We start from the raw sequence: 27,169 nt of genomic DNA, 5'->3' as shown, positions 1-27,169 counted from the left end.
TAAGAGAAGTATAAAAATTACTCTTTATTTCATTGTCATGTTTCATTTTTAACACAAATAATAAAAATTTAAAAGATGAACTTAATGATACAGCCATCCAAAGGGCCCACCGAGAGCAATGCTACGTATAGACATAAAAACTAAGTAAAAACAAAACCTCAAGAAACAAAAAAGGTGAGTACAGAACTTGAAGTGAATAATGCCGCGCACAGCGGTGGGAGGCGCCCGGAAGCCGTGTTCCGATGCATCCACCTCACTCCAGCTCGTCTCCCTCCGACAACAGTTCCCGGGACTCCTGCAGGAGGTGATAGGATGCCACTGCTTCCCTGGATTGAAGTGCTCAGCGTCGTTAACAGAGGCTTCTGAACCTCTTTCCGCCAGCCTTGTTGGTGAGACCCATTATGAAGAAGGAGCCTGGGAGAAGGAGCGATGTGGGAATGCAGGATCCAGTTCTCAGCCTCAGTGTCAGAGAGCTTAAGCCCAGAGAGATAAGCAGTCTCGTAAGATGGTCCCAAAGATCCCTGCCTGTTGGTCCCCAGTCCCCTGTGTAAACCCCTCCCTTGAGTATGGGCGGGAGCTAGTGACTTGCATCTAACAAAGAGAAAACAGCAAAAGTGAGGGGGTGTCACTTTCGAGATGAAGTTATAAAAGACCGTGACTTCTGTCTTGCTCCCACTCTCCCTTTGGCTTTTCTCGCTCGCTTTCTTTGATGAAGACAGCTGCCATGTTGTGAGCTGCCCTGAGGACAGCTCCATGGAACAAGGAACAGAGGGTGGCTTTCAGCCAACAGCCATGAGGAACTAAGACCCTTCGTCCAACAGCCTGCTGGGAGCCAACTCCTGCCAACAACCACACGAGTGAGCTGAGAGGTGGGGCCTCCCAGAGCAGAGCCCAGCCAACACCTTGACTGCATGCAGCCTTGTGACAGACCCTGATCAGAGGACCTAGCCTAGCCATGCCCAGACTCCTGACGGACAGACAGTGTGGGATGATAAAGGTGTGCTGTTTTACGCGGCTGAGTTTCGGGGTAACACGCCGTGATAGATGAATACACCTGGGTCAACGATAATGTGCTTCAAGAGATGATAACATCATTCGTATTAATTCCGAAATAGCATTTACAAATTATTTATACAGGGTCAACTAATAAGTAAGTTTATCTCAACTTCAAGAAAGAAACTCAAAACTTGGTAACCTACTACAGAAGGGTTTAGTGTTCCACACAAACGAAACTTCTCTACGGACTCTAGCTAACTACAGGGTTTTTGGACTCCCTGCACTTGCCATGGCATCTGAAAGTCACGTTCTATCGTATTTCTTTAGATTTGTAAGTCAACTATACATTTCTAAATTTCTAGCAGGTTTTTAAAAAACAGTGGGAAACAAGACATTGTTTGTCTTCTTGGCTAAATTCGCTTTGCCAGAAAACTCGTTTATACAGTTAAGCATCACAGTTAAAGGCGGGCTCCCGTGTTCATGTGAAATGTCCAGAACAGGCAACTCGAGAGACACAACGTAGACAGTGACTGCCAGTTCTAGCCCAGGGAACGGGGAATGAATGCTGAGAGGCAGGGGGTTTCTTTTCAGGGTGATGAAAATGTTCTGGAATTAGATCACAGTGATAGCTGTACAACCTTGTGAATAGACTAAAAAACCACTACACTGTACACTTTAAAATGGTGAGTTTGACGGTTTCTGAATTACATCCCAATTAAAAAAGTTTTTTTAAGCAAGCTCTGCTGGATGAAAGCTAACATGTCCACTTAAACATCTCCCCACATAGTTGCGCCCCACCCCCAGACACATGTATGGAATGGGGTCTGCATTACATCCTCTAGGAAAATTACTAGCAAAAATCCTCCTCCAGTAAATGTGTTTGTTTTTTTAATGTGTTTTGTTCATTTACAAATGTTATTATATTACTGTTTTTTTAAGATTTAAGACAATTTTTACCTCACTTTATAATATGTACTTAATTAGCCACTCCTTGCTATGAACTGCAAGGTAAGAAAACTTATCAAACCAAACGTTTAAAGAGGAAGAAAGTGCAAATCTTTTCAAAGAGAAGATTCCACTTCAGCATCTCACAATTTATTTACATGTCATCCCCAGACACATATACGGAGTGGCAGGTGCTCCCTCCTATTCCACAGTAACACAGACTTCATCCGGAGCAGGAGTCTTTATATGACACAGGGCCTAGTATTTTGAATCAAGGCAGGACCTTTCAACGAGAACAGGAGGGAGAAGAAAACATTTACATTCTGTAACATGATTATAAGGAACTTGAGTTAGATTAACTGAAAAACAACATCTTTGAACAATTATAACTGACGGAACAAACTTCCCTTAGTCCACTTGTTTTAAATAGCTAATATCTGTAAACTTGAACACCAACTCTGGCAGATTCAGCAGTCTTAATTCTTTGACTTTCTGTACTAAACATCATCCAATCTATTGTGACAACGAAATGTGGCTTCTTCAACCCAGCCCCGGCACTCAGCTGTGTCAGGTAAAGACGCGCGCCTCCTCGCACTGGCGCCTCATCAGATGCTTCCGTAGTCGGAGCCGCGGGCTACAGTGGCGGCAGCTTCCCACTCCACAGTGAAGAATGAAACAGTTCCAAAAAACCCAAAGATCACCATGACCAGGAGTTGCCAATGAAGGAGAAGGTAGTTACTGTAGAAAAATGCCACAGCTGCACAAATGGACTACGAAGAAACAAAACAAAACAAAACAAATCACAATATGCGCACGGGTGACCCAAGCCCCACCATCAGCCCCAGCGCCCTCGGACGCCAGGGGACTCGCACTGCTCCGCTCTTTCTGCATCTAGCCAGGCCTTCATGAGTCACTAGCTCACAAACATGCACCAGGAACTCCATTGAGAGTGGGTAACAATCAAGTAAGCTACCATCCCTGCTCTTTAAAATAGCATTTTGTGAAAAACTGGAGTAATAAAATAATGTGCATGCACAGGGAGAAACATACTTGTCTACATTCTGAATGGAGTCTGGCGTCTAAGGAAGGAAGTCTAATCTGAGCCACAGAGATCAGAATGTCAAGTCTCTCAGACAAGCGAGGGGAAAAAACCACACCGCTCACTGCTTCCTAACTCTGATCCCAAATCCTTTTAAAGGGTGGCCCTGACTGTCACTTAAGAAACACTGAGGACAAAGTTAAGGCACTAAAAGAAGAACCCCACTTTCGACACCATCTGAAGACGCAGTTACCTGAACAAACTTAAAGACCGCAAAGGCCGGGGCGCTGTCCTCGGAGTAGAGGAAGCCCAGAATGCTGAGCAGCTGGGTGTTGAAGCAGCTGTCCCCCAGGCCCAGCAGGAAGCTGCAGAAGACGGCAACTTCTTTGCTGAATAAAATGAAAAGTAACTTAGAATGAGGATTAACAAGATTTGTTAGAACCACTTCAAATGCAGACACACCTCACCCGCAAAAGCATTGTACTGTCGAGCTTTAAAGACTACGAAACAAGAAAAAACAAACGCTGGAACTTGCAAAGCAAGAACTCCTGCTCAGACGTGCTCACCCGCACAGGCCAGCAAATGCTGGTCTGTTAAGTATTTGGGAAGCGGGGCTGCCTGTGGGCTGTGGATCTGGACACAGGCGTCCACATCTGGAATGACTTTGAGAGCTGCCCGCAGTAAGACAACATCCTCGAAACTTATACATAAACTTATAGAAACAACTGGGAAAGGACTGGACGGCCCACCGGCCCGTGGATTATCCCTTGCTCCTCCCTGTTTCTCGTGGAGGCCCTAACTTCTAGAGATTTCACTGCTCAAGAAGCAGAGGGATAAAATTCAAATCAGACACTGCATGTGCTCCTTCACGGAGCAAGAAAAAGATTTAGTGGGGAGAAAGCTTAAAACCAACAATCACAAAGACAACTTGGGATTCTCTATGGATTCCTACTGAAACTTATTCTGGCTCCACTGAGACTTGGCAGATGAATTTATAAAGACAACAGACTTTCAGAAAAGGATTAATTGTTCCATTTTAAATATTTGGCCATCTGTTATCTCCTGCCCTTCCTTAAATTACTAGAAAAATGACAGTCACTGTACCTGGATTTGATGTAAGCACTGCTATCAGTTCCTTCGACAGGAGCAATAGGGGCGTCCGCAGGCATGTTGAGAAATATTAAATAAAAAGCTGTAAAATGCACCAGGATGCCCAACAGCACAACTGGATTCCTACCAAAACGATTATTCTTGCTCAGCAGGCCAAAGAGGCTTCCACCTGTAAAATCGATGAAGTAGAGAACAGGAAAACCCAAGATCAAGTTAATAAATCAAAATCTTGGTTCTTCGAACAAACCAATAGCTAATTTAATCAAGGGGGGAAAAAAGAAAGAAAGCACAAATAGACAAATAAGAAAAAGGATTGAAACAGAAGAAATTTTAAAAGTGAGAACAGACTTCTGGGTAGGATGGAGAAACAGTGACTTGCTGTACCCCCTGCCTAAAAACAGTGTGCAGAAAACATGAAGCAATGGTTTTGAAGACACTGGATATCAGGCAATAAAGGACGGTGACCTCTGAGACAGGAAACAAATGAGTTGAGGCCTACACCTGCCCCCGCTGAAGCTGCCGGCTGCAGAGAGGCTGCGCTACGGGAGGGAGAGGCAGCCCCGCAGCCCTCCTAGTTGAGGAGACAGAGCCAAGAGCTGGGGGTACCAAGGAGGCTCGAGTTCCCAGGTCAGGCTATCAGAAAGGAGAGCTGCACGGAGACTATTCCAGAGAGCTGCAGAGGGCCGGTCCCCCGCATCTTCACCAAGTGCCAAGGAGCACATCATGTGAGTAAATTAGCAGAGGCCGGGGAAGAACCGTCCAAGAGAACTCAAGGTCTTAGTGCTCTTCCCTGGGCTGGCAATAACGCCCGGTCCCACCAGCCAGACTGGAAATCTTACGGTTCACAGGCACTGGGTACACACAGAAGGGTCTTCCCGCAGGAGTGGGGAATAATTAGCCCTTGTCTGAGCACTGCTCCGGTCCTGCCTAACAAATCTTAAAAGCAAGACCTGGAAGAATCATACCGTCTCCAAGTAAATGAACTGCACCCAGGAACAAAGCTCAAGAAGATTCATGGACTACAGAAACATCCAGCACCCAACAAGGGAAAGTGCAAAATATCTGGTACCCAAAACATTAGCAGGCGTGCAAAAAGCAGGAAAATAGGACGCAGCATGGGCAGAAAAATCAGTCACACAGAGTGATCATGCGACCCGGCGATTCCAGTCCTGGGTACCAACCCAAGAGAAATGAAACATAAAACTGTACACAAACGCTCACAGCAGCATTACTCACAATGACCCCAAAGTGGAAACAACCCAAGATCCATCAAATGATGAAGGGATGAATAAAAGGGTATAGCCAAACAATTAAATATTATTTGATAATAAAAAGGAATGAAGTACTGATACGTGCTGTAACCTGGAAGAACCTTGAAAACACCCTAACTGAAAGAGGCCAGACACAAGAGACCACAGATTGTGTGATCCAACTCATGTGAAACGTCCAGGATAAGCAAATCTATAGAGAAAGAAAGCAGATTAGTAGTTGTCTGGGGAAGGGCAATGAAAACGTTTTAAAATTGGATTGTAGTGATGGCCGTGCAACCCTTGGATACCCTAAAAAACTGACCCAGACACTTGAAATGGGTGAATTATATCTTAGTAAAGTTGTAAAAAACTACCAGAACTGTCACTGACGACAGACTGACATTAAAACAACTACTGTAAGAGTATTCCATTTGTCCAAATACATATATACACCTAGTCCTGCTCCTGGTATTGGCAATGAAGCAGGGAACAAAGTCTCCAAAGCTGCTTTCTCCATAGAGCTTAGCACCGTCTGCATCCTAAGCTTCCTATGCTTTTTACTGTCTGCGTTCTTCCCCTAGAATATAAGCTCCATGTGGGCAGGGAGTCTGCTGGGTTCACACAATGGATGCACAATAAACACCTGTGGAATTGACGAGTTCCTCAGATGTGACACAGGTCCAGTAGGCTGCAGGTGTTGAACAACTCTCTGTTGCATGAGGGATACTCAGTGTGGGGTAATAAAAACATACACTCAGTCTTTGCCTTGCCCCCCACCCATCCCTTTCTGGCACAGAGCTCCTAAGACTCCAGGAATTTCCTCAGTGATAGGAGTGGCTTTGGCATCTATAACAATCCCTTTCAATCACACCAGGCTACGCTTACGAGGTAATTCTTGGGGCAGGGGTGGCCCTAAATGGCTTCAGGATGCGGGCTGGTTGCCAGAAGGACCAGCCTTGACTAGAGGGTTGGGACTCTGTGGCCCACCCATGAACCTTGCGGGAGGGGAGAGGGGCTGGAGATTGAGTTCAATCACCAATGGCCGATGCCGTGCCCACATAATGAAATCTTCATAAAAACCCCTAAACAACAGGTTTGGGAGAGCTTTCTGGTTGCTGAAGGCATCCACATGCTGGGAGGGTGGACAGAGGTTCCTGTGCTCGGGACGCTTCTGGACTTTGCCCTATATTCCTCTTCATCTGGCTGTCGGTTTGTTTCCTTTACAATAAACTTTAATAGTAAGTATAGCATTTTCCTGTGGGGTTGTGGGACCGCCTGAATTTATAGCCAAGTCAGACAGAACTGTGGGGAACCTGGGGACCCAAGGCTTACGACTGGGGTCTGAAGCGAGGGCGATCTTGCGGGATTGAACCCTTGAACCTGAGGAGTCTGACACTAACTCCCGTACTCAGCGTCAGAATTGAACTGTATCGTCGGACATCCAGCTGGAGTCAGAGATTCCGAGGACAAGAAAGTCAGGGATTCTAAGACACCTTCCCTAAGTATTCAAGAGGAAAGGCTGGGAGACCACGTGTTCTCCTGTTTACGGTTTTGTCTTTGAATTACTTGGCAAATGTTTTATAATTTAGTTATCTTAGAACAGTAATAACAAAAAAACAAAGATATAGGCAATTGGGCAAAAATAAGCAAGGAAACAGAAATTCAAGGACAGACAGGTAAAGTACACTTAAAATTTCTATTAAAACTATAACAAACAGATTTAATAAAAAAAAAACTTTTTTAACCAACCTAAAATTTCTCCAATGCCAATGAAAATGCCAGAAAGTCCAATGAGGCTTTTCTCTTCTGTTCCAAATTTATTTACAGCGCCAATACAGGTTCCATACACACCAGAGAAGAAAGTCAACTCCAGACCTTAAGGAAAAATCAGACTCAAGTTAACTGTCCATTCCCATTCTCCCTCAGTTCCTGTCTAGGAGTATTTGAGCTGTATAAATATAAAACAAACATACAAAACAAAATTCACACAGGCTGAAATGATACTCCAAAAGCAGAGCATAATTTTATGCTACATAACTGAGAAAATAGAATTAGCCACAAGATGGCAGTTGTCACATATTTCAGATAAAAATATACAACTTAAGCAAAGATATCTTTATGCTAAAAACAGTCACTCTGCGTGTAGACAGGGGATGGACAAAGGATATAATGAACATAAACTTGGAACAGTGAAGACCAAAGTGCTCATGATCCTTATTAGTAGCTTTCCGAAGGAACAGGAACATATGTTTGAAAAACCAATGCATATGTACTATCCACTTTTCCTTAAAGGCACAATAACGGTTTTTTAAAAATATGGTTTTATTTATTTATTTTTTGAGGAAGATTAGCCCTGAGCTAACATCTGCTGCCAATCCTCCTCTTTTTGCTGAGGAAGACTGGCCCTGAGCTAACATCCGTGCCCATCTGCCTCTACTGTATATGTGGGACGCCTGCCACAGCATGGCCTAACAAGCAGTGCTAGGTCCACACCCAGGATGCAAATGGGTGAAACCGAGGCCGCCAAAGTGGAATGTGTGAAATTACCACTGCGCCACCAGGCCAGCCCCACAAGAATGTTTTAATTAAACCTTTTTTCCCAGGAAAAGAAATTCAAAACATTAGGGTAAAAAGGGCAAATCAGTAGAAGCCCTGCTTCCTCAATGCTACAAAACCTTCACTGAATTTTAAAGATGTTTAATATTCATTCTATTTCTCGTAAACGGAAGATGTTTATACCTATCAAGCACATAAAGGCAAAAGTAGTAACTGGCACATTACAGCACTTTCTAAAAGGAAACAGATTTCCTCATTTTTCTTAAGACCTAAGAGTGTTCCACCTGTTATCACACCAGGTTATCAGCGGTGAGCCACAGAGCTCCTTCCGTTTCATTAGAAATTTTCCTAATCCACATAAAATCACAAAGATTTACTCATAGTTGTTTTCTGTAGTGCTCCATTTCGCCCTAAAATCACTGGTTGGGATGAACCACGCCTCCTGGTTTCCAAGCCCTGTGCAGAATCCCTCCCACGTTGAACCTGGGCTGGCCTTGATTTGCTTTCACCAACAGGACGCAGTGCAAGCGAGGCTGGGCTAGTGCTAGGCCTAAGCTTTAAGGTCTGGTCCTTTCTCCTTTTGACCTTTTTGGAGTCCTCAGCCACTAAGAAGTCTGGCTATCTTGCTGGGTCCAAAGGAGGGGATCACATGGGAGGGGTCATGCAGCTGGGGGCAGACTACATGCAGAGAGAGACCCAGCTTTGTATCTGACCCCTTCAGACATGAAAATGATATTATCTTGCAAGTTACAACCCTAGCTGCCCTCTAACAGCACCCACAAGAGACCCCAACTGAAACCAGCAAAAGAACTGTTCACTGAGTCCAGGCAATGCAGAGAATTGTGAGAAAGAATAACACGTTTGTTGTTTTCGGCCCTTATTGTTATTATACAAGAGAAAATCAAAACTGCAATTAATCCCATTACCTGTATAAGCAGTTGTAATACTAAGAAGGAGCATCTCCTTGGTGACACACAACTTAAGAGACTTTTCTGTAAAAAAAAAAAGAAAACAAAGAAAAGAAAAAATTTAGGAGTACTTAACTAGATTTTAAATAATCAAACAAAAATTCTGACACATTTATTCAACCAAAAACACCCCTTGTCAATAATGCCAGTGAACAAATACATTGGGACAGAGGTTAATGATTGAGATTAAAATGCTTATTGAGTTATGAACTAAATCTGCCCTAAAAATAAAATGGTTATTTCAACTGCTTAAATATATTCTAGAGTCCTGTTTTCTCCAACACATTCTCCAGCTCTAATTTTAAAAAACTACACGAAATGGAGAAAAGAAATAGGATCAAAACAACACAATACTCTAACAGACTTGATTAAAGGTTAGGCTGTTAAGGGAGTCAACAGCTGGCAAAGTGCTAACGTCCCTCAGGAGTGCTCACGGGCAGCTTTGAGAGTAAACTCAAGAGACCCAGGGCGGGGCTTCTGACCACACAAGGCTGCGACTCTACCTCCTGAGACTCTCACTCTCTGGGGCTGAGGACTGGAATGTTAGTTTTGCATATTTGTTAACCATCACTTTAATGTTTGTTTTTATACTGTTCAATTTAGTTGAAATCTACAATAGAAAACACATTTCTAAAAACTGCACTTTTTAACTGTCTTTTTGAACCTGCTCACATTTCATAATTTAAGGCCACTAATCTAGTATCCTAAACTAATAGTGGACCCAGATTTTAGCTCTTATTCAATTGCTGGCTACAAAACTTACATAAGTCACAAACACTCTGTCCTGAATTTCTCCAAATGCAAAAGAGGATACTTTTCTCTCTAATTTCACTGAAATATAGAGACTAAATGCAATAAGATATTTTCACCATTTTCATGTATTTTCATGAAAAAATACATCATCAACACAAGGTTTAAAACAATATATATATATATTTTTAGGAAGATTAGCCCTGAGCTAACTGGGGCCAATCCTCCTCTTTTTGCTGAGGAAGACTGGCCCTGAGCCAACATCCATGTCCGTCTTCCTCTACTTTATACATGGGACGCCTACCACAGCATGGCATGCCAAGTGGTGCCACGTCTGCACCGGGCATCCGAACCGGCGAACCCCAGGCCGCCGAAGCGGAACGTGTGCACTTAACTGCTGCACCATCAGGCTGGCCCTAAAACAATATTTTTAATTTAAAAAAGTTACAATAGCAAAGCATGATTATTTGTGAATAAGGAGAAGATTTAGCTAACAAAAAGAAATTTTAAAATACAATCTAGTATGATACTATAATGGTGAATACATGTCATTACACATTTGTCCAAACCCATAAAATGTACAACACCAAGAGTGAACCCTAATGTAAACTGCAGACTCTGGGTGATAATGACACATCACTGTAGGTTTATCGATTGTAACGAACGTACCACTATGGTGTGAGGCATTGATAACGGGGAGGCTATGCATGGCGGGTGGGGGGCAGGGAGTATATGGGAAATCTCTGCACCTTGTTCTCAATTTTGCTATGAACCTAAAACTGCCCTAAAGAAATGAAGTCTGTTAAAAAAACAAAGAAACAAAAAGCCCACAATCTATTTGCAGAAATCAACAAACTGATCCTAAAATTCATATGGAAATTCAAGGGATCTGCAATAGCCAAGACAATCTTGAAAAAGAACAACGTTGGAGGACTCAGACTTTCTAATTTCAAAACTTATCAACACAGCATGGTACTGGCATTAGGACAGACACACACATCAAGAAACAAACTCACACGTACGGTCAACTGATTTTCAACACGGTGCCAAGAAAATTCAGTGGGGGAAAGAATAGTCTCTGCCGCAAATGATGCTAGGACAACTGGATATGCACATCCAAAAGAAGGAAGTTAGAATCCTCTCTCACAACATAGACAAAAATTTACTCAAAATGGAGCGCAGACCTAAATGTAAGAGCTAATATAAAATTCTCAGAAGAAAATATAGGAGTAAATCTATGTGACCTGGAGTTAGGCAAAGTCGTCATGGACACTAAAAGCACCCAACAAAAGATAAAATAAATAAATCAAAAAAAAAAAAAAATCAGACTTCACCAAAAATGTAAAACTTGTGTGCTTCAAAAGGTACCATCAAGAAAATGAAAAGTCAACCCAAAGAATGGGAGAAAATATTTGCAAATCATATTTATAAGGGACTTTCAACTAGAGTATAAAGAACTCTTACAGCTCAATATTAAAAAGACCATCCAATTAAAAAATGGGTAGAGGCCGGCCTGGTGGCGTAGTGGTTGGGTTCGTGCCCTCTGCTTCAGCGGCTAGGGGGTTCGCCGGTTCAGATCCAGGGTGCGGACGTATGCACCGCTTATCGAGCCATGCTATGGCAGGTGTCCCACATACAAGTAGAGGGAGACGGGCACGGATGTTAGCTCAGGGCCAGTCTTCCTCAAAAAGCAAACAAAAAAACCCCCAAACAAGCAAACAGAAAAGTGAGCAAAGGATTTGAGCAAACATTTCTCCAAAGAAATGCAAATGGCCCATAAGCATATGACAATATGCTCAACATCATCCTCCGTTAGGGAGATGCAAATCCAAACCATAAGATACCATCTACACCTACCAGGATAGCTACAATCAAAAGACAGATAACTTAAGGACATGGGGCAACTGGAACCCTTGTACACTTCTGGTGGGAATGTAAAATGGTACAGCCACTTTGGAAAACAGTACAGCAGTTCCCCAAAAGGTTAAACACAGAGATACCACATGACTCAGCAATCCCACTACTCCTAGGTATATATCCAAGAAATCTGAAAACACATGTCCACACAAAAACTTGTACACGAATGTTCATAGAAGCATTATTCATGACACCTAAAAAGCAGAAATAACTTAAACTTTATAACATGCTATAACATGGATGAGCCTTGAAACCATTATGCTAAGTAAGAGAAACCTATTGCAAAAGATCACATATTGTATAATCCATTTATATGAAATGTGCAGGACAGGCAAATCCATAGAGACAGAAAGTAGATCAATGGATGCCGAGGGCTAGTGATGGGGGCTGGGAGGAGGAAATGGGAAGTGATTGCTGATGTGTACAGGGATTCTTCTTGGGGTGACGAATAGGTTCTAAAATTGATCGTGGTGATAGTTGCACAAGTCCGTGAATATACTAAAAACCAGCGAACTGTACATTTTAAATGGGTGCATTGTATAGTATGTGAATTGTATCTCAATAAAGCTATTCTATTATGGAAAAAAAATACAAGCTAACACTTAATGGGTCTCCTTCAAGACTTTCCTATGCTTTTTTTCTAAATTAAAACAAATTCCAGGGGCCGGCCCCGTGGCCAAGAGGTTAAGTTCGCGCACTCTGCTTTGGCTGCCCAGGGTTTCGCCGGTTCTGATCCTGGGCGCGGACCTGGCACTGCTCGTCAGCCATGCTGGGGCAGCATCTGGCATGCCACAACTAGAAGGACCCACAACTAAACATATATACAACTATGTACCAGGGGGGCTTTGGGGAGAAGAAGGAAAAATAAAATCTTAAAAAAACCCAAAAACAAACAAAAAACAAATTCCACTATATATACACTATTTTTTAATTTGTTTTTCACATAACAGAGCAAATATTTTCTAATTTCAGTCAAGACCATTTTAATGGCTAGGGTAATCTAGTGTATAAATGTACTAATGCCTTGCAGTTGAATATTTAAATTACTTCCAGTTTCTCACTAATATAAACATCCTAGTAGTTAAATCTTGACAAAAATTCTTAATTATTTCCTGAGGATAATCCTTAGTGGAATTGCTGGGGTACAGATATAAACATGTTTTTTGTTTTGTTTTCTGTTCTTGGTGAGGAAGATTGTCACTGAGCTAACCTCTGTGCCAATCTTCTTCTACTTTGCATGTGGGATGCCGCCCCAGCATGGTTTGACAAGTGGTGCATAGGTCTGGGCCCAGGATCCAAACCCGTGAACCCCGGGCCACCAAAGTGGAGGGCACGAACCTAACCACTACACCACGGGGCTGGACCCCCAGATATGAACATTTTTAAGGCTTTTGCTACTTATTGACAAATAGCTCTTCAGAGAGTAATACAAGTGTACATTCTTATCAGCAGTGTGGTCTTATGCACCCAAGTACCTACTCCTCATAATACTGAGAATTATTTTCTATCTTTTGAAATTTTGTAGAAAACTAAAATTTGCATTTCTCATACTTAGGTTATAATAATTTTTCTGTTCTCCTGGAGTGTGTATGCTTTTCTTTCCGGTTCAGAAGAGCTCTCCATCACATCCTGCTCATATTTTCGCTGCCACTGTCACGCCGTCAGGCTGTTCTGATACACGGAAGTTTTACACTTTAGGTAACCAAAGAGCTTCTTTTCCCCTATTGTTTGACTGAGCTGCTTGAAATACTTTTCTCTACCCAATTAATTTCTTCAATTACTTCTATGGTTTCCTTTTTATCTTCAACCTACCTGGAAATGTAGTATGAGATAGGAAGTATGAATCCATATCTTTTTACATGGTCAGCTATCTACCTTTGCTTATTTTGATTGTATTCTACGTTCCTATCTGGACATGGACCTGATTCTAGACTTTAGTTCCACTGCTCTTTCTATTCCAATGATTTCAAATGAATTCACACGAGGTTTTAATATTTATTAGGGAAAAGTCCTTTTCCTTTTTAAGAATTCTCTTGGCTATTCTCAGACATTTATTCTTCCAGATGAACTCTGGGAGTGTTTCATTAAGACCAAAAAATAAATTTAAAAAAATTTCACTGAAATTTTCTGGAATTGCATTGAACTATACATTCGGTTGAGGAAATAAATGCTTTTTAGATAAGGAGGAACTTTTTCTGTACAACATCTATCATAGCATCAACCGAAGGAATGTCATGATTAAATAATAAATGAAACACTGGCCTACAGACAAACTACTTACAGCTTAAACATTCTTTCCCTTTCTGTCTTTGCCTTTGGCTTCCTTGTCACCTCATAACCTCATGTCCCTCCCCAACTGCCCAGGAACCACCACCTAGGTCTGCTTGCCCTACAGTAGTTTATATGCCTTACTATTTTTGGCTGGTGCCTTCTTTATGACAGCCCAGCATCCTATTCCTCCTGAACCCTACTAAGAAACTAACTAGCTCCATGATGAAAAGCAGGCGGCCCTAATGGCATCAGTGCCTCATTTTACAGACGGAGAAATTGAGGCAAAGTCTGTACAACTACCTAGGAAGAACATCCTGAATCCAGTGAACACCACTAGAAAGACAAGAAGGGGGTTCAGTCACGGAGCAGGGAGGCTGCAGCAAGCCTCACCAAGGCTGGACAAACCATCCCACAACCCTGAACGGCATCAACCTCCCTTTTCCTGACTCCATGATCACCAAATAAGCCAATTCGGCTTTCTAGGCCCCTGATAACAAGAAGGGAATATCCACGAAAGGGCTCACTAAAAAAACTAAATGGCATCATAAACAGTTACGTTGTCTTTCTGTGAGTTTGTTTGGTTTGCGTCTTTTCCCTCTGACCCCTCTGATCAATAATGGGACTTCTGACAAACAGGTTTCTAGACCTGCAAAGCTGGAAAGCCAGGCCTTTGACTGTGGTGACCTCCCATCTTGATGGGGGCAGTCACGCTATATCCTTTTTAATTATAACCTGTAGCCCACTTTATAATTATGAATGTATTCCTCAAACATAAGAAATGCATATAATAAAAGCCCGATAAAACAGCCTCAACGATGATATACTATAAATGTGAGGCCCAGACTACCACACCCACAGGCTCTTTCTAAAAAAGACGTTACAGGAATTCCTGGCTAAAAGTTGGCGTGCTCTGTGTCATTCGATCTAGGTCACATCTGATTAAATCAAGAATTTGCACCCTAGCCCAAGGCAACCCATAGGCTAACCATAAGTACAGAGGAGCATAAGGCCCAGGGACCTACAGGGGTTTACTGAAAGAATGTCGTCCCCAAAGGCTACTCCCTCCTAGAATGTAGCTACATCAGCCAGACTCTCCCTCTCCGGGGGGAGACAGAGAAGCTGCGAGAGCTCTAGGCAAAGAACTGGCTGGTCTCAGGCTGCATTAGAATCGGAAGCCATGGCCGCCTGTTTCTGAAGGAACCACGAGATGGCCATTACGGGAATTGCTGGCTCTGCTGGTCAGGCAGTTTGGGCTCAAACCCCAGTTCAGCCAGGTACTAGCTGTTTGACCTTGAGTAAATAATTTCTCTCAGCCTCAGTTTTCTCTCCTACAAAATGGAGATAATGATGGCGTATGTTATATGCTACCAATAGAATTGTTGTGAGAATAATATAAAACATAACACATAGAGGTTTAGCCAGGAAGAACCCTCAGCAGATGAGCACAGCTGTTTTCACAAGCTACTGGGTCACCGGAGCTCCTGCTCCGTTCTGAGGAGTGACAAGCGACACCTGAAGAAATGGTCGGTACGTCCCCACTTCCTCGTGGAAACTCCCAGCTCCTGAGTTCTCTGCGGCCTCCCTCACACCCTGACTCGGGGAGGGCAGTCGGATTATCATCCATCCCTCACATCCCCCATGTTAGAGAGAGAGTTACTGAGAAGACTAAGGTATTTCAGAGCGGCATACCTGGAAAAACGAAAATACTGGGGTATCGTCAATCCAAAGTTACCAGGGAAAAGGGGAAAGGCAAACGCTGAAGTTGTTCCCGACACATCTTGCATTTCAGACACAGAAAATACTTACTAAATGCATCTACTGCCTTTGTCATATTGTTCTGGGCAGACCTGATAAAATAAAAACGAAAAATAAAAGTTTTTTCCCTTGAAAATTGAAAAGAGAAGAAAAACACTATCACATTTTCACTGCAGTTTGTAAATGCGCTGTCCTCTAAACAGTCTGGCGAACATGGCCGGCGCCCCTCAATGCTCCTTGCTCCAAGTGCCCCTTCAGGACCCACGTCCTTGCTTTGGAGAACGCGGTTAAGGTCCCACCAGGGCAGCTCCTTATTAACGATGGAAGACACAATTCTTTCACACTAAATCCACATATTCATGCAAGTCTTTTTGAGAAATGATACTTCAGACAGGACAGAAATCTCTTCCACTCTGCTATTTTTCACACTGTAAAAACAATTTGTGAGATGGGGCTGGCCATCTTTGCGCGCTCCGCTGCAGGCGGCCCAGTGTTTCGTTGGTTCAAATCCTGGGCGCAGACATGGTACTGCTCATCGAGCCACCCTGAGGCGGCGTCCCACATGCCACAACTAGAAGGACTCACAACGAAGAATATACAACTATGCACCGGGGGGCTTTGGGGAGAAAAAGGAAAAAATAAAATAAAACCTTTAAAAAAAAACAAAAACAAAAAAACACTTTGTGAGAATTCAATTTTCCACTACTCCTACCATGTAAAAAGTAAGTCCTGCAGCGTCAAAATTCTTCGAAAGCAACACCACCATCTGCGGTATGTGGTTGGGTGCAGTACAATCTATTAGTTAAAAATGTGGGAGTTGGAGTCCTGCTTTGCCATTTATTAATTGTATGGTTTTAGACAAGTCACTTCATTTTTCTAGGTTTCATTTCTTCATTTATGAAATAGGGACACTACCGCTTATCTATGAGAATTAAATGAGATAATATAATTTAAGTGTAGTTGTTTATTATGATTATGGAAGAAAGTTTTTAAAAGATTACATTTCCTGGGGCCAGCCTGGTGGCGCTGCGGTTAAGTGTGCACGTTCCACTTCTCGGCAGCCCGGGGTTCACCGGTTCGGATCCCGGGTGCGGACACGGCACCACTTGGCAAAAAGCCATGCTGTGGTAGGCGTCCCACATATAAAGTAGAGGAAGATGGGCACGGAAGTTAGCTCAGGGCCAGTCTTCCTCAGCAAAAAGAGGAGGATTGGCAGTAGTTAGCTCAGGGCTATCTTCCTCAAAGAAAAAAAAAAGATTACATTTCCTGCCCTACCAGCCAATACAGTAATACCAACTTCTCCTATATCTTTAAATGATATTGTTTACCAAAAAAGAAAGCTAATGGAGATCTGGGTGACTTAGATAAATTACTGATTAAAAAAAGGTAATATGTTCTAACCAACAGGAAAACTTTTTTCCCTCACCATAAAAACTCTTGCCCTCCCTGGAAGAAAATACTATTTAGACTCCAATTAATTGACAGCACCCTCGTCTTATACTTGGACAGAATCAAATATAGGCCCCAAGTAAGTAGGAACTGATTTATCCTCCATAGACTATTAAAATATAATCAATTCAGCTAGCGCTCAGCTGCAAATCATTCCCAATTCACTCCGAGATTTTAAGGAAGCCATTTCTAGTGGGAGAATTCTAAAATAAAGTAAGGTCCTGCAGGAATGCGGGTGGGGTAAGCTCGATCATTATCAGGCCCTCTCAAAACCCTCCAACACGTTCCCATCTCGCTCTAAGTAAAAGCCACTCCCAGCTCCTGAGTTCTCTGGAGCTCACCTCTGTCAGGTCTCGCCTCTCAAGGACAGCAGAATGTGTCACCCCAAAATATGACCGGAGGGGTTCAAGACGTGCCACCCCAAAATATGTCGCTTTGGTACATTGATTATTTTGAGCTGCAGGTGCTTGAAAAACAGCAAATGCAGGGAGAAGCTTTCTCTGAACTCCCCTTGTCTGCCTAAAGACAGATCCTCCAAAAGGAACTCGGCTGCCATAAATCTGCTCCCCAGGAGTTTCATCAACCAGGGAGGCCTGACTCCTGTCACAGGAGAGGGGACTAGACGTTGACACCACACCCAGACAAACCTAGTCACCAACTATCATAACTCCCATCTATTCTTCTACGGGCCCATTCGTCTTTCCTAAAAATCATTTACTCTCCCATCAGAGGCCCACATCTCTCCTTCCCTTCCTCTATTAAGAACATATTTAAGCCTACACCAGCCCATCTTGGGCAGTCACTCTTTTTTCCCTAGGTGTCTCCCATGTATACATGAGGTAGACATGTTAATAAACTTGCTTTTTTGTTTCTTGGGTTTTTTTAAATCTTAAGGGTTTTCTTTGTTTTGTTTTGTTTTGTTTTTTAAGGTATGCTTTTTCTTTGGTGAGGAAGATTGGCCCTGAGCTAACATCTGCTGCCAATCTTCCTCTTTTTTTTTCTCCCCAAAGCCCCAGCACATAGTTGTATATCCTATTTGTAGGTCATTTTAGTTCCTATATGTGGGTTGCCATCATAGCATGGCTTGATGAGCTGTGTGTAGGTCTGCACCCAGGATCCAAACTGGTGAACCCTGGGCCGCCGAAGGAGAGCACACAAACTTAACCACATGGCCACAGGCTGGCCCTGTTTTTTCTCTTGTTAATCTGTCTTTTATTACAGGGGTCTTAGCTAAGAACTCAGAAGAGTAAAGGGAAAATTACTGTTCCTCCCCTACAACCTAAATGTTACCTTCTCAGCCTTCCCTAGAAACTCTATAGTTATATATTATATACAACTATTATATACAAATAACTCTATTATAACCTATCATTGCAAGCCACCCTTCCAGCCCATACTTCCGTGCCCCTGCTCAGCTTTAGATTTCTTCTCTTTTAAAATCCCAGATGGCAAAGGAGAACAGGATTCTTTTGAAGGGTAATGAAAATGCTCTAAAATTGGCTGTGACAATGAACACACAACTTTGTGAATACACTAAAAGTCAATGAACTGTACGCTTTAAATGGGTGAATTGTACAGTATGTCAGTTATATCTCACTTACAGCTGTTTAAAAAAAAATCCCCGTTTCTCCTTTCTCTCACCCACTGACAGAAAGTAAGCTCCATGAATGCAAGACTTCTGTTTGTTCAGTGAAGTACCCTCTAAACAACGCCTGAATATAGGAGGGAAGGAAGGACGAGGGGGAGGGAGGGAGGGTGGAGAGGCAACCGCCACTGCAGAAATTCCTGGAGCTCCCTCAGCCAACAGATCCTCCGAGATGCCCATGAAGCACATGAGGACAACTGAGATAGAGGACAGATATCCAGTTGTCTTCTCGTATCTTCAAGTCATTTTCTGTACAGCCTTTAAGTGAAATCCTTTAAAATCAGATCCTACTTATTCCCTCAATCGCTTCTAATCACACCAAGAAAACAACGCAAACTCCTGACATGGATTTACTACCGTCTAATCCCTGCCTACTGCAGACACTCCTGCTCCCACTCCCTCCCAATGCCAAACCTCTCTGGCCTCCTTGCAGTGCTGGTACCCACCGCATCCTTTCTACCGCCCGGCCTTGGCAATGGCCAGCAGCTGATCCTCATCATTCTCACCAACCAGGTCTCAGGGAGCCACCCAGCTCTCGGTCACCTCCCTCTCTTTCCCTGCCTTCTTAGCACTCAGGGTGCCGTTTTCTTCCATGTATACTGTCTACCAGTCCCTCTAAAATTAAGTCCCTTCAAAACAGGGACTTGTCTTGTTCACTACTGTATCCCTCTGGTTCTGAACAGGGCTGGCACATAGTCGGTGATTTTTACAGAATAAAGACACAGAAGCTTCAAGCTTGGGAGACAATTCAGGAAGAGAAAATGCTTAAAGGGCTGAGCAGCAGTCCTCAGCTCCACACCTCACCACAGTTACGTAATCCCTGTCTGTGAGCAAAGCTCCCCGAACACAGGGACGGGCGGCATTTGTCATCATAGCACCAACACCCAACATTTGCTGAATGAGCAGGTGTTTAATTTTTGTTGAAATTGTAGTATTCATCTTCACAGGCCCCTTCCCCAATATCTATTAGTTTGTGCCTATATATATAATATATACATACACATATACAGATACATGTATATATAATTTATGCTATACAAACATATTGTATATATACGTATAAATACTTATATATTCAAAGCAAAGGTAACGCCTCTCTTTTGCTTGAAACAAACTTAGTGAAATTTCGAACACAATGATCCTATGACTGGAGAATTTTAGACCCTTTTGGGATTAATAAGGCAGCACAGAAAGCTCAATGCAAAAGTTATAACAATAAATAAAATGCTACAAGGCAATCTTTCCAGTTTGCTAATTCACAAACAAAGCAAAAGGAGAGTGGCAAAGACTTCTCATTCCCCTTTCCTCAAATCTAGCTGATACCTGCAGAGAAATCTTCTCTGATGTTTTAAACAGTTTTACTTATAACTGAAATATGCTTGAGGTAATTCACAACTTTTAGAAAAACATAGGGTTGTATACTTGTGTCCTCATTTGGACTACTTTGGGGAAACGATCTGCGTAGGCTGCTGCAAGAACCAGGTCCTGTACGCAAGAGCATGGGCGTGCCCAAGCCTCATCTGTGACAACCGCTGACAGCCCTGCCACTCCCAGGGACCATGAGCATCAGATTTCAGGCTTGGATCCAAGAAACAGTGGCTGAGGACAGACTGCTTCTTACTTAACTTTCTAAGCCCCTATCTTTGCACATTAAGACACATGAGATGCCTGCAGAATTGAAGGAGGAAATTGAGGCCTGGAGAAACCAAGGGGATTATTGCTACTGTCCAGGGTCACACAACTGGTCAGTGGCAACAACCAGTGGGATCAGACTTAAATCCCCTGGAAACCTTGTCACTACCTCCCGGCCTCCGTTCTGCCTTCTTTTTCCTTATTCCTCCCCCGAAGATCCCCTTACCTTCTTTCTCCTCTGATTTGCTTTAAAACTCTTCCCTCATGTCTGTGCAATATTGGCTATCAGGCAGGGCTATAAAAAGGCTGGTAACCTCTAGACTAGATCTACTCTAAATAAATTTTCAAATAAAAAGGAACATTTCCAACTTCTTACTCGTTGACTTCCAGGTCCTGGTCATCAGAAGATTCATCCTCTCCCAGGACATTTTCAGAATCTGGTTTCCGAATGAGAAAGAAAAGAACTGTCCCAACAAGGCTAATCACCGTCAGGGCAATAAACACGGTCCTCCGGTCACTCTCTGGAGAAAGAAGAAGAAAGGAGACAGCATTCACCTTACAAACAATTCCAGAGGCAGTATTATATCCAGAGATTGTTTATAACCACCCAACGCTTCCTCACTAGACTCCTAGTTCACTGCATTAGTAAAAACCTAGCACAAGGAGACAGTAGGATACCTCCACTTCTGCCTTTCAACCAGAGAAATACTAATAAGCCAACAGAAAAACAGCACAAGAACTTAATCATATTCTTTTCATCAAATCAGTGTACAGACAAAACAATTAAGAGTTCAAAAGTCTGACAACTTACTAGTATCATCCATGTACCTAGCATAACCTCCCCCCACCCCTGGCGATGCCGCTTGAAGTGTAGCCAGAAACTGTAACCTCCTCGAGAACACTGTCCAAGGAAGAAAGTTGCTAAATGCTAAAATCTGAGAGGACTCAGGGTACAAGGCTCATTAGAACAACTCGAATGAAGCAATAACGGGTGTTTCTGTGGAACTATTATGCTTTGAATATATCTGAATAAAGCAAAGCAAATAAAACAGACCTGATATTTGCGTTTTCCCTTGCCAAGCAAAATAGATGTAGAGATTTCCAAAGAACAAGCTGGGGGAAGAAAAGGGAGGAGAGGATGCTGGGAAATTATTTTCATATTTATAGTTCTTTAAACAATTTTTCCATTATTTGTTAAAAAGAGAAAGGGAGGCATATATAATTTAAAAAGTATCTACCTGCCCCACCCAGATCATCTAAAAGGATCAACTCGACCCCTATTCCTTCTGAAAACTTCACTGACCCAGAGGGAATTCAGTCTCCTTCCACGTGACAGTAACCTGACTCAGAGCCGCCCTGCAAAGAAGACTTGACTCACTTTGAAACACATGATTTACTGGAACTGGGAAAATGATTCCTAGGAAACAAGCTTATGCTACTTCTAAAAGGCAATATTTTAAACAAGCTATGAAAAAAAAAATCCACGATCTAGTTATCTGCATCTAATCAGGTACTTATTTGGCATACTTTCCTAGAGAAGGAATCATTCACCTACACTCTGGTTTCTTAACAAACAACCCCTCAGAACTAAAGCCCTGCATTTGTTAAGCCTTTTCAACGCCAAAATTTTAGGCGAGATCCATAAGGGTAAAGCCTCAGGACAGATTCCATGACACAATGACTGTTGTTGCTTTTTACTGAGGAAATATATAACATGCCACATTGGTCAGTGTTAATAAAATTAGCCTCATTTTTGACTTTTAATATATTGGTTAACAGCTATCAGGAAGTGCAGCTCAATGGGAAGGACGTGACCTTTGGAACCCAGATAAGGATGGTCTAAATCAGATCAGTTACTTAACTTTTATTTTATTTTTTTTTTTTTTTAGATTTTTTTTTATTTTTTCCTTTTTCTCCCCAAAGCCCCCCGGTACATAGTTGTATATTCTTCGTTGTGGGTTCCTCTGGTTGTGGTATGTGGGACGCTGCCTCAGCGTGGTCTGACGAGCAGTGCCATGTCCGCGCCCAGGATTCGAACCGACGAAACACTGGGCCGCCTGCAGCGGAGCGCGCGAACTTAACCACTCGGCCACGGGGCCAGCCCCAGTTACTTAACTTTTAAGCCTCTACTTTCTCATCTGTAGAATGGACATAATACTTTCTCATCTCATAAGGCTGTGAGGATTACTGAAATTAAGTAACGAATCTAACAGTCCCTGAAATATAGCACATGCTAAATACATTATGGTTAATATGATTTTCTATTTACTAATCATAAGTTCCAATGAGGTCAGTCTATGCATTTTAAGTAACTCCATAAAATTTTAAATCTATAGCATATGCAGCTAGGAACTTAAGTCACGTAACATGGAAGATCTGAATTTTCAACACAACAAAGACCTAAAAAATGGTGTGACAAAAAAAATTAAAGGAAACCTGAGCTCGAAAAGGATTATTACCTGGATTGTAAGAGTGCCCAGAAAATTCCACTGTTTCTCCCAATAGTGTGCTCATCTGAATTTATTGTAAGGCAGTTTCCTTGTGCTGTCCAAAGCACTAAAATTCAAATCAAAAGTTATCAAAGGAATGAAATCACTTTGCTTTACATATTAAATACATAAATGATACTTAGATAAGCCCCAGAAAACAGAGAAAATAAACATCAAAATGCTTACCAGCAGCTGCAATTCCAATGAAAACAGAGGCTGTGTAGAAGGACCATGGGAAAGGCTGGATAAAAACGGCAATGTACATGCTAAAATATAACAGGTCAACGTATTACAGTCAAACAATACCTGAAATACAATGCCAATCATGCCTCCTAGGAAGCAATCTGAGGAGTCTCTTCTATTTTTTTTTCCTTGCTGAGGAAGATTTGCCCTGAGCTAATATCTGTTGCCAATCTTCCTCTTTTTTTTGCTTGAGGAAGACTGTCCCTGAGCTAACATCTGTGCCAATCGTCCTCTATTTTGCATGTGGGTCACCACCACAGCATGGCTGATGAGGGGTGTAGGTCTGCACCTGGGATCCAAACCCATAACTCCACAAACCCTGGCCACAGGGCCACTGAAGCAGAGCACACCGAACTTAACCACTACACTATGGGGCAAGCCCCTCTCTTCTTCTAAAATTCGACCTGTAAAGGACTTCTCCAGTCATGGGGGAAAAAAGGGACAAATGTGACCTCTTCATTTCTTAATTTACTAGTTCAAATTTGTAAAAACAGACATTGAATGAAGGTTTGCAATTGGCCTTGCCAATAGCTTAGCACATGATGGCACTGGAGTTCTATAGCCCAGAAGAAAAATTTAGTTTTTTCATTTGAATTCTGATTAGTTAACTTGATATAAAATAAGATTATTTCATGGGAAGTTCTTTTCAACTCTGGCGGAAAGATATTTTTGGATACTATTTTTATTAATTGTAAAACAAAAGCAAATATACACACATTCCGTCACATTAAAACAATGTGGTGTCTCTGCGCATCAAGCAGAGAGGCAAACTTCTAAAATACTGCTTGTGTTCCACTTGATCCAAGTCGGCAAGTACTTTTTTGGGTTTTTTTTTGTTTTTTGAGGAAGAATTGCCCTGAGCTAACATCTGCTGCCAATCCTTGTCTCTTTTGCTGAGGGAGACTGGCCCTGAGCTAACATCTGTGCCCATCTTCCTCTATTTCGTGTGGGATGCCTGCCACAGCATGGCTTGCCAAGCAGTGCGTAGGTCCACACCCGGGATCCAAACTGGTGGGCCACCAAAGTGCAACGTGTGAACTTAACCGCTGCGCCACCGGGCTGACCCCTAAGTCAGCAAGTTCTTGTTAAAAGTTTGCTATATGCTTAAAAGATGCCGAAGGTGTTCTAAATGAGTGAAAGAAAATTACACTACTCACCTGTAAAATAAACCACTAGCAAACATAGAGAGCTGAGGTCCTACAATGGCAACCACTGATGGTGTAATCAAATTTGAAGCAGAGAACACTCCATAAATAATTGCCATGCTGTACAGAAAACATACAAAAGGAAAAAAAAACACAATACTCTTGAAACACTGTCTCAAAAGTTCGCTTTTTCAAATCTATTTAGAGTCCATAGATTTTTTTTTGCAATAAGCATTCATATTCTTTAGTCACAATTTAGGATAATTATGTCATTAAACTAAATGCTATCTTAAAATTTTCACTTGTACAAAATATTGAAGTCTCATCAAATGTCTCTTTGAATCAGTCTGCCTTGGACAATATGTTTTTAATGTACTGGTAAGTTATAATAACAGCTAACATTTAACACGTAACAGGCACCGTGCCAAGTACATATTTTCTCTTTTAATCCTAACAGCTCTGTGAAGAAGGTATTATTATTATCCTCCTTTTACAGAAAAGAAAACTGAAACAGAGGGGTTATGGAACTTGCCAAAAGTCCAGCTGGATAGCTGGTGAATGGTGGAGCCAGGATCCCATCCCCGGTAATCCGACTTCAGAGGCCCTAGTCAACCAGTCTGCTCTACAAACTTAGCCTACAATTCCTGGCAACTGCGTGAAATGTCCCACTATAAATAACAAGCACAGAGTTAAAACTCGCTTAACCCGGAACTTATTTAACCCCACCTGATGGTCTCACTTGAACGTTATTCAGCTACTGCAGACCCGCCCCTAGTACATGTCTTGTAGCACTGGGACTAAAATGCTGAATTCATTTACCAGCCACTACTTATAAATCCAAAATAAATTATTCTTTGGTTTTTATGAATCTCTCAAATATCAAATGTTCTTTCATTTGTTTTTTAGAATATGTATGCATATAAAGCACCACAAAAAGTTGTGGTATTATTATTAATCACTTAGAAAAACAGACATTAACATCCCATTACCCTCAAATATCACAGGCAAGGTCAGGTTTAGGATAGGTAATAAAGAACCAAATAAGAAGAGTTGGGGTGGGGTAGGGAGAGGTGTTGGCCATGATCTGCTATTTAACCACAAAGAAATTTAAAAATCTGTTTGTGCTTATACACTTGTATGCATTACGTCCCCAGCTTCAGTCACAGTGCACTACCGACTTAGGAAGGTCTCTTCACTTCATTTTCTCCCTTTGTAAAATAGGGACTAAACACCTGAACAAAAATCTAAAAGCTCCTGGTGACAGTACATTAATCATTAGGAAATTAGGAGAACAGGAAGACCAAATGTTTCAGGAATCATATAAAACACCCCCTGTTTAGGTTTGGGAAGATGTAATTATGACAAGAACAATACTTGAGCGCTCATTATGTGCCAGGAACTGTGCCAAGAGCTTTACCTGCTTTATCTCAGCAAGGAAACTGGGCTCACGGAAGCAACCTGCCTAAGATAAGGCAGCAATTAAGGTGTGAAGCCCGGGTTTCAAACCCAGTGTCTAATTCTACATGAAACCTAAACTCATCACCTTAATTCTATTATGTTCTCCCAAACAGTCTAGGTACAGAGAAGAAAACGGCAATCACTACCGATTCAATCACGATATTTTATTGCTCATGCTTTTGACGGGATTTAAGCAATTACTGTATTATAAAGAGTAAAACCAGTCATACAACACGATACCTGGTATATCCACTGCCGTGAAAATCTGTGCTATTTAAGCTCCTGATGACAGTTTGCTGTGTGGAAGATAAAACTAATCAACGAAAACATTTTTGCAGTCTTCCCTCCCCCCTGGAAAGTCCGTCTCCAAATAATGACAAATAAAGTAAAAACTCAAGACGCTCAATACTTAATGTTGAAAGTCGACTATGAGAGAAGAGAAGGGACTGCAGAACAGAAGACAAACCAATGACGGGGTGGGGGGGGGAGGGGGACCCCCTGTAACCATGCCCTCCTTAACTCTCCAAGTACCAACGCGGACCTTAATATAGACAAGAAATAAAATAGGTCAACGTACAAACCCCAAATCAAACCAGAGAACGAACGGTAATGTTTAACACCCCATATATTAAGAAGAAATGCCTGACAGATGAATTCAGACCTAATCACGAAAAACGAGGAAGGGTGAGAAAATAAAAGGTGCCATTTCAGCGCGCTGTCACAGACAATGAACGTTTATTATCATCCTTGGAATGCATTCTGATCGGCTCTGCAAAGGAGGGAGAACAGACCCCAACTCACCGCCACATTTCCACAAGTTTGAAAGGCGGTGAACATGAACATAAAGGCAATTCCTAAAATAATGATGTTGAAAAGCTTTTTGGATTCCGGGGACATTTTAGCTCAACTCTCCCGGAGGTCAGCAGCAGCCCAGGGCAGTCAGCTCTCCTCGGGGCGAACCACTGACAATCCTGGGAAAACAAACGAGACGGTGAGAGGAGGAGGCAGATCCGGGAGCGAGGCAGCCAAGCTGTCAACTTGCAGTTCTTGGAACGGAATCCCGGGCTCAGGGTGAAGTTCTCCCCACGGGCACAGTTAGGACATTCCTAGGATACGATCCGAGTAGGGGAGAGCCCAACACCCGGAAAAGCGCCAAGAACGTTGTTGCTCCAGGTTGAGGGGCCCGCAAACCGGATTAGGGTCCAAGGGCGAGCTGCAGCGGCCGGCGCCGCCCCGCCCGCCCGGCCCTGACTCACCGCGGGTCAGGCGACTCGGTCACCTGACCGCAGCCGCGGCGCCGGCCGCTCGGCCTGCTGGGAAATGTAGTCCCGGGCTGTTACGGGCCCCAGCCAAATGGGCATCGACAGCGGAACCCAGCGAAGAGAAGTCGGGGACTGCGGGAGGGGGCGTAGAGACGGCGTAGCAGGGTTTGACAAGGCCGGAGACACAAAAGGGCAAATGTGGGAAGGAGGGGTTCCTCTGATAGAGGCGGGGCTCAGGTCGGAGCAGGAAAGCTGCGTGGAGCTCGGATATTGGCATGAAAAGAAGGCG

At 42.7% G+C, this 27,169-nt stretch overlaps 1 protein-coding gene across 4 annotated transcripts; it reads right to left on the bottom strand.

The window, feature by feature from the left end:
- Positions 1 to 27,169, bottom strand: MFSD11 (major facilitator superfamily domain containing 11). Of its 4 annotated transcripts, XM_070483687.1 has the most exons (14): positions 26,875 to 27,169; positions 26,420 to 26,589; positions 25,859 to 25,914; positions 24,173 to 24,280; positions 22,959 to 23,038; positions 22,743 to 22,839; positions 21,338 to 21,396; positions 20,660 to 20,804; positions 15,609 to 15,649; positions 8,823 to 8,888; positions 7,090 to 7,215; positions 4,085 to 4,259; positions 3,234 to 3,369; positions 1 to 2,711 (listed from the first exon to the last, which is right to left on the bottom strand). In XM_070483687.1, the coding sequence occupies exons 2-14, from the start codon at positions 26,513 to 26,515 to the stop codon at positions 2,547 to 2,549; spliced, it is 1,350 nt and encodes a 449-aa protein (XP_070339788.1). In that variant the 5' UTR covers positions 26,516 to 26,589; positions 26,875 to 27,169; the 3' UTR covers positions 1 to 2,546. The 4 variants fall into 4 exon arrangements, with proteins under 4 accessions (XP_070339788.1, XP_014695398.1, XP_014695401.1 ...); XM_014839912.3 differs by having other exon boundaries at positions 26,420 to 26,887; XM_014839915.3 differs by lacking the exon at positions 25,859 to 25,914 and having other exon boundaries at positions 26,420 to 26,886.

Source organism: Equus asinus, chromosome 13, assembly GCF_041296235.1.
Source record: "Equus asinus isolate D_3611 breed Donkey chromosome 13, EquAss-T2T_v2, whole genome shotgun sequence".
Lineage (NCBI taxonomy): Eukaryota > Metazoa > Chordata > Mammalia > Perissodactyla > Equidae > Equus > Equus asinus.
The sequence above is the reverse complement of the archived record's forward strand: the minus strand, read 5'-3'. Positions and strand labels throughout refer to the sequence as shown.

Coding starts and splice junctions, on each gene's coding strand:
- MFSD11 (XM_070483687.1), bottom strand. CDS start 26,515: ATGTCCCCGGAATCCAAAAAGCTTTTCAACATCATTATTTTAGGAATT. Junction 23,039..24,172: donor GCTAGTGGTTTATTTTACAG/GTGAGTAGTGTA, acceptor GTTATATTTTAG/CATGTACATTGCCGTTTTTA. Junction 15,650..20,659: donor CAGGACCTGGAAGTCAACGA/GTAAGAAGTTGG, acceptor TTATTTTATCAG/GTCTGCCCAGAACAATATGA.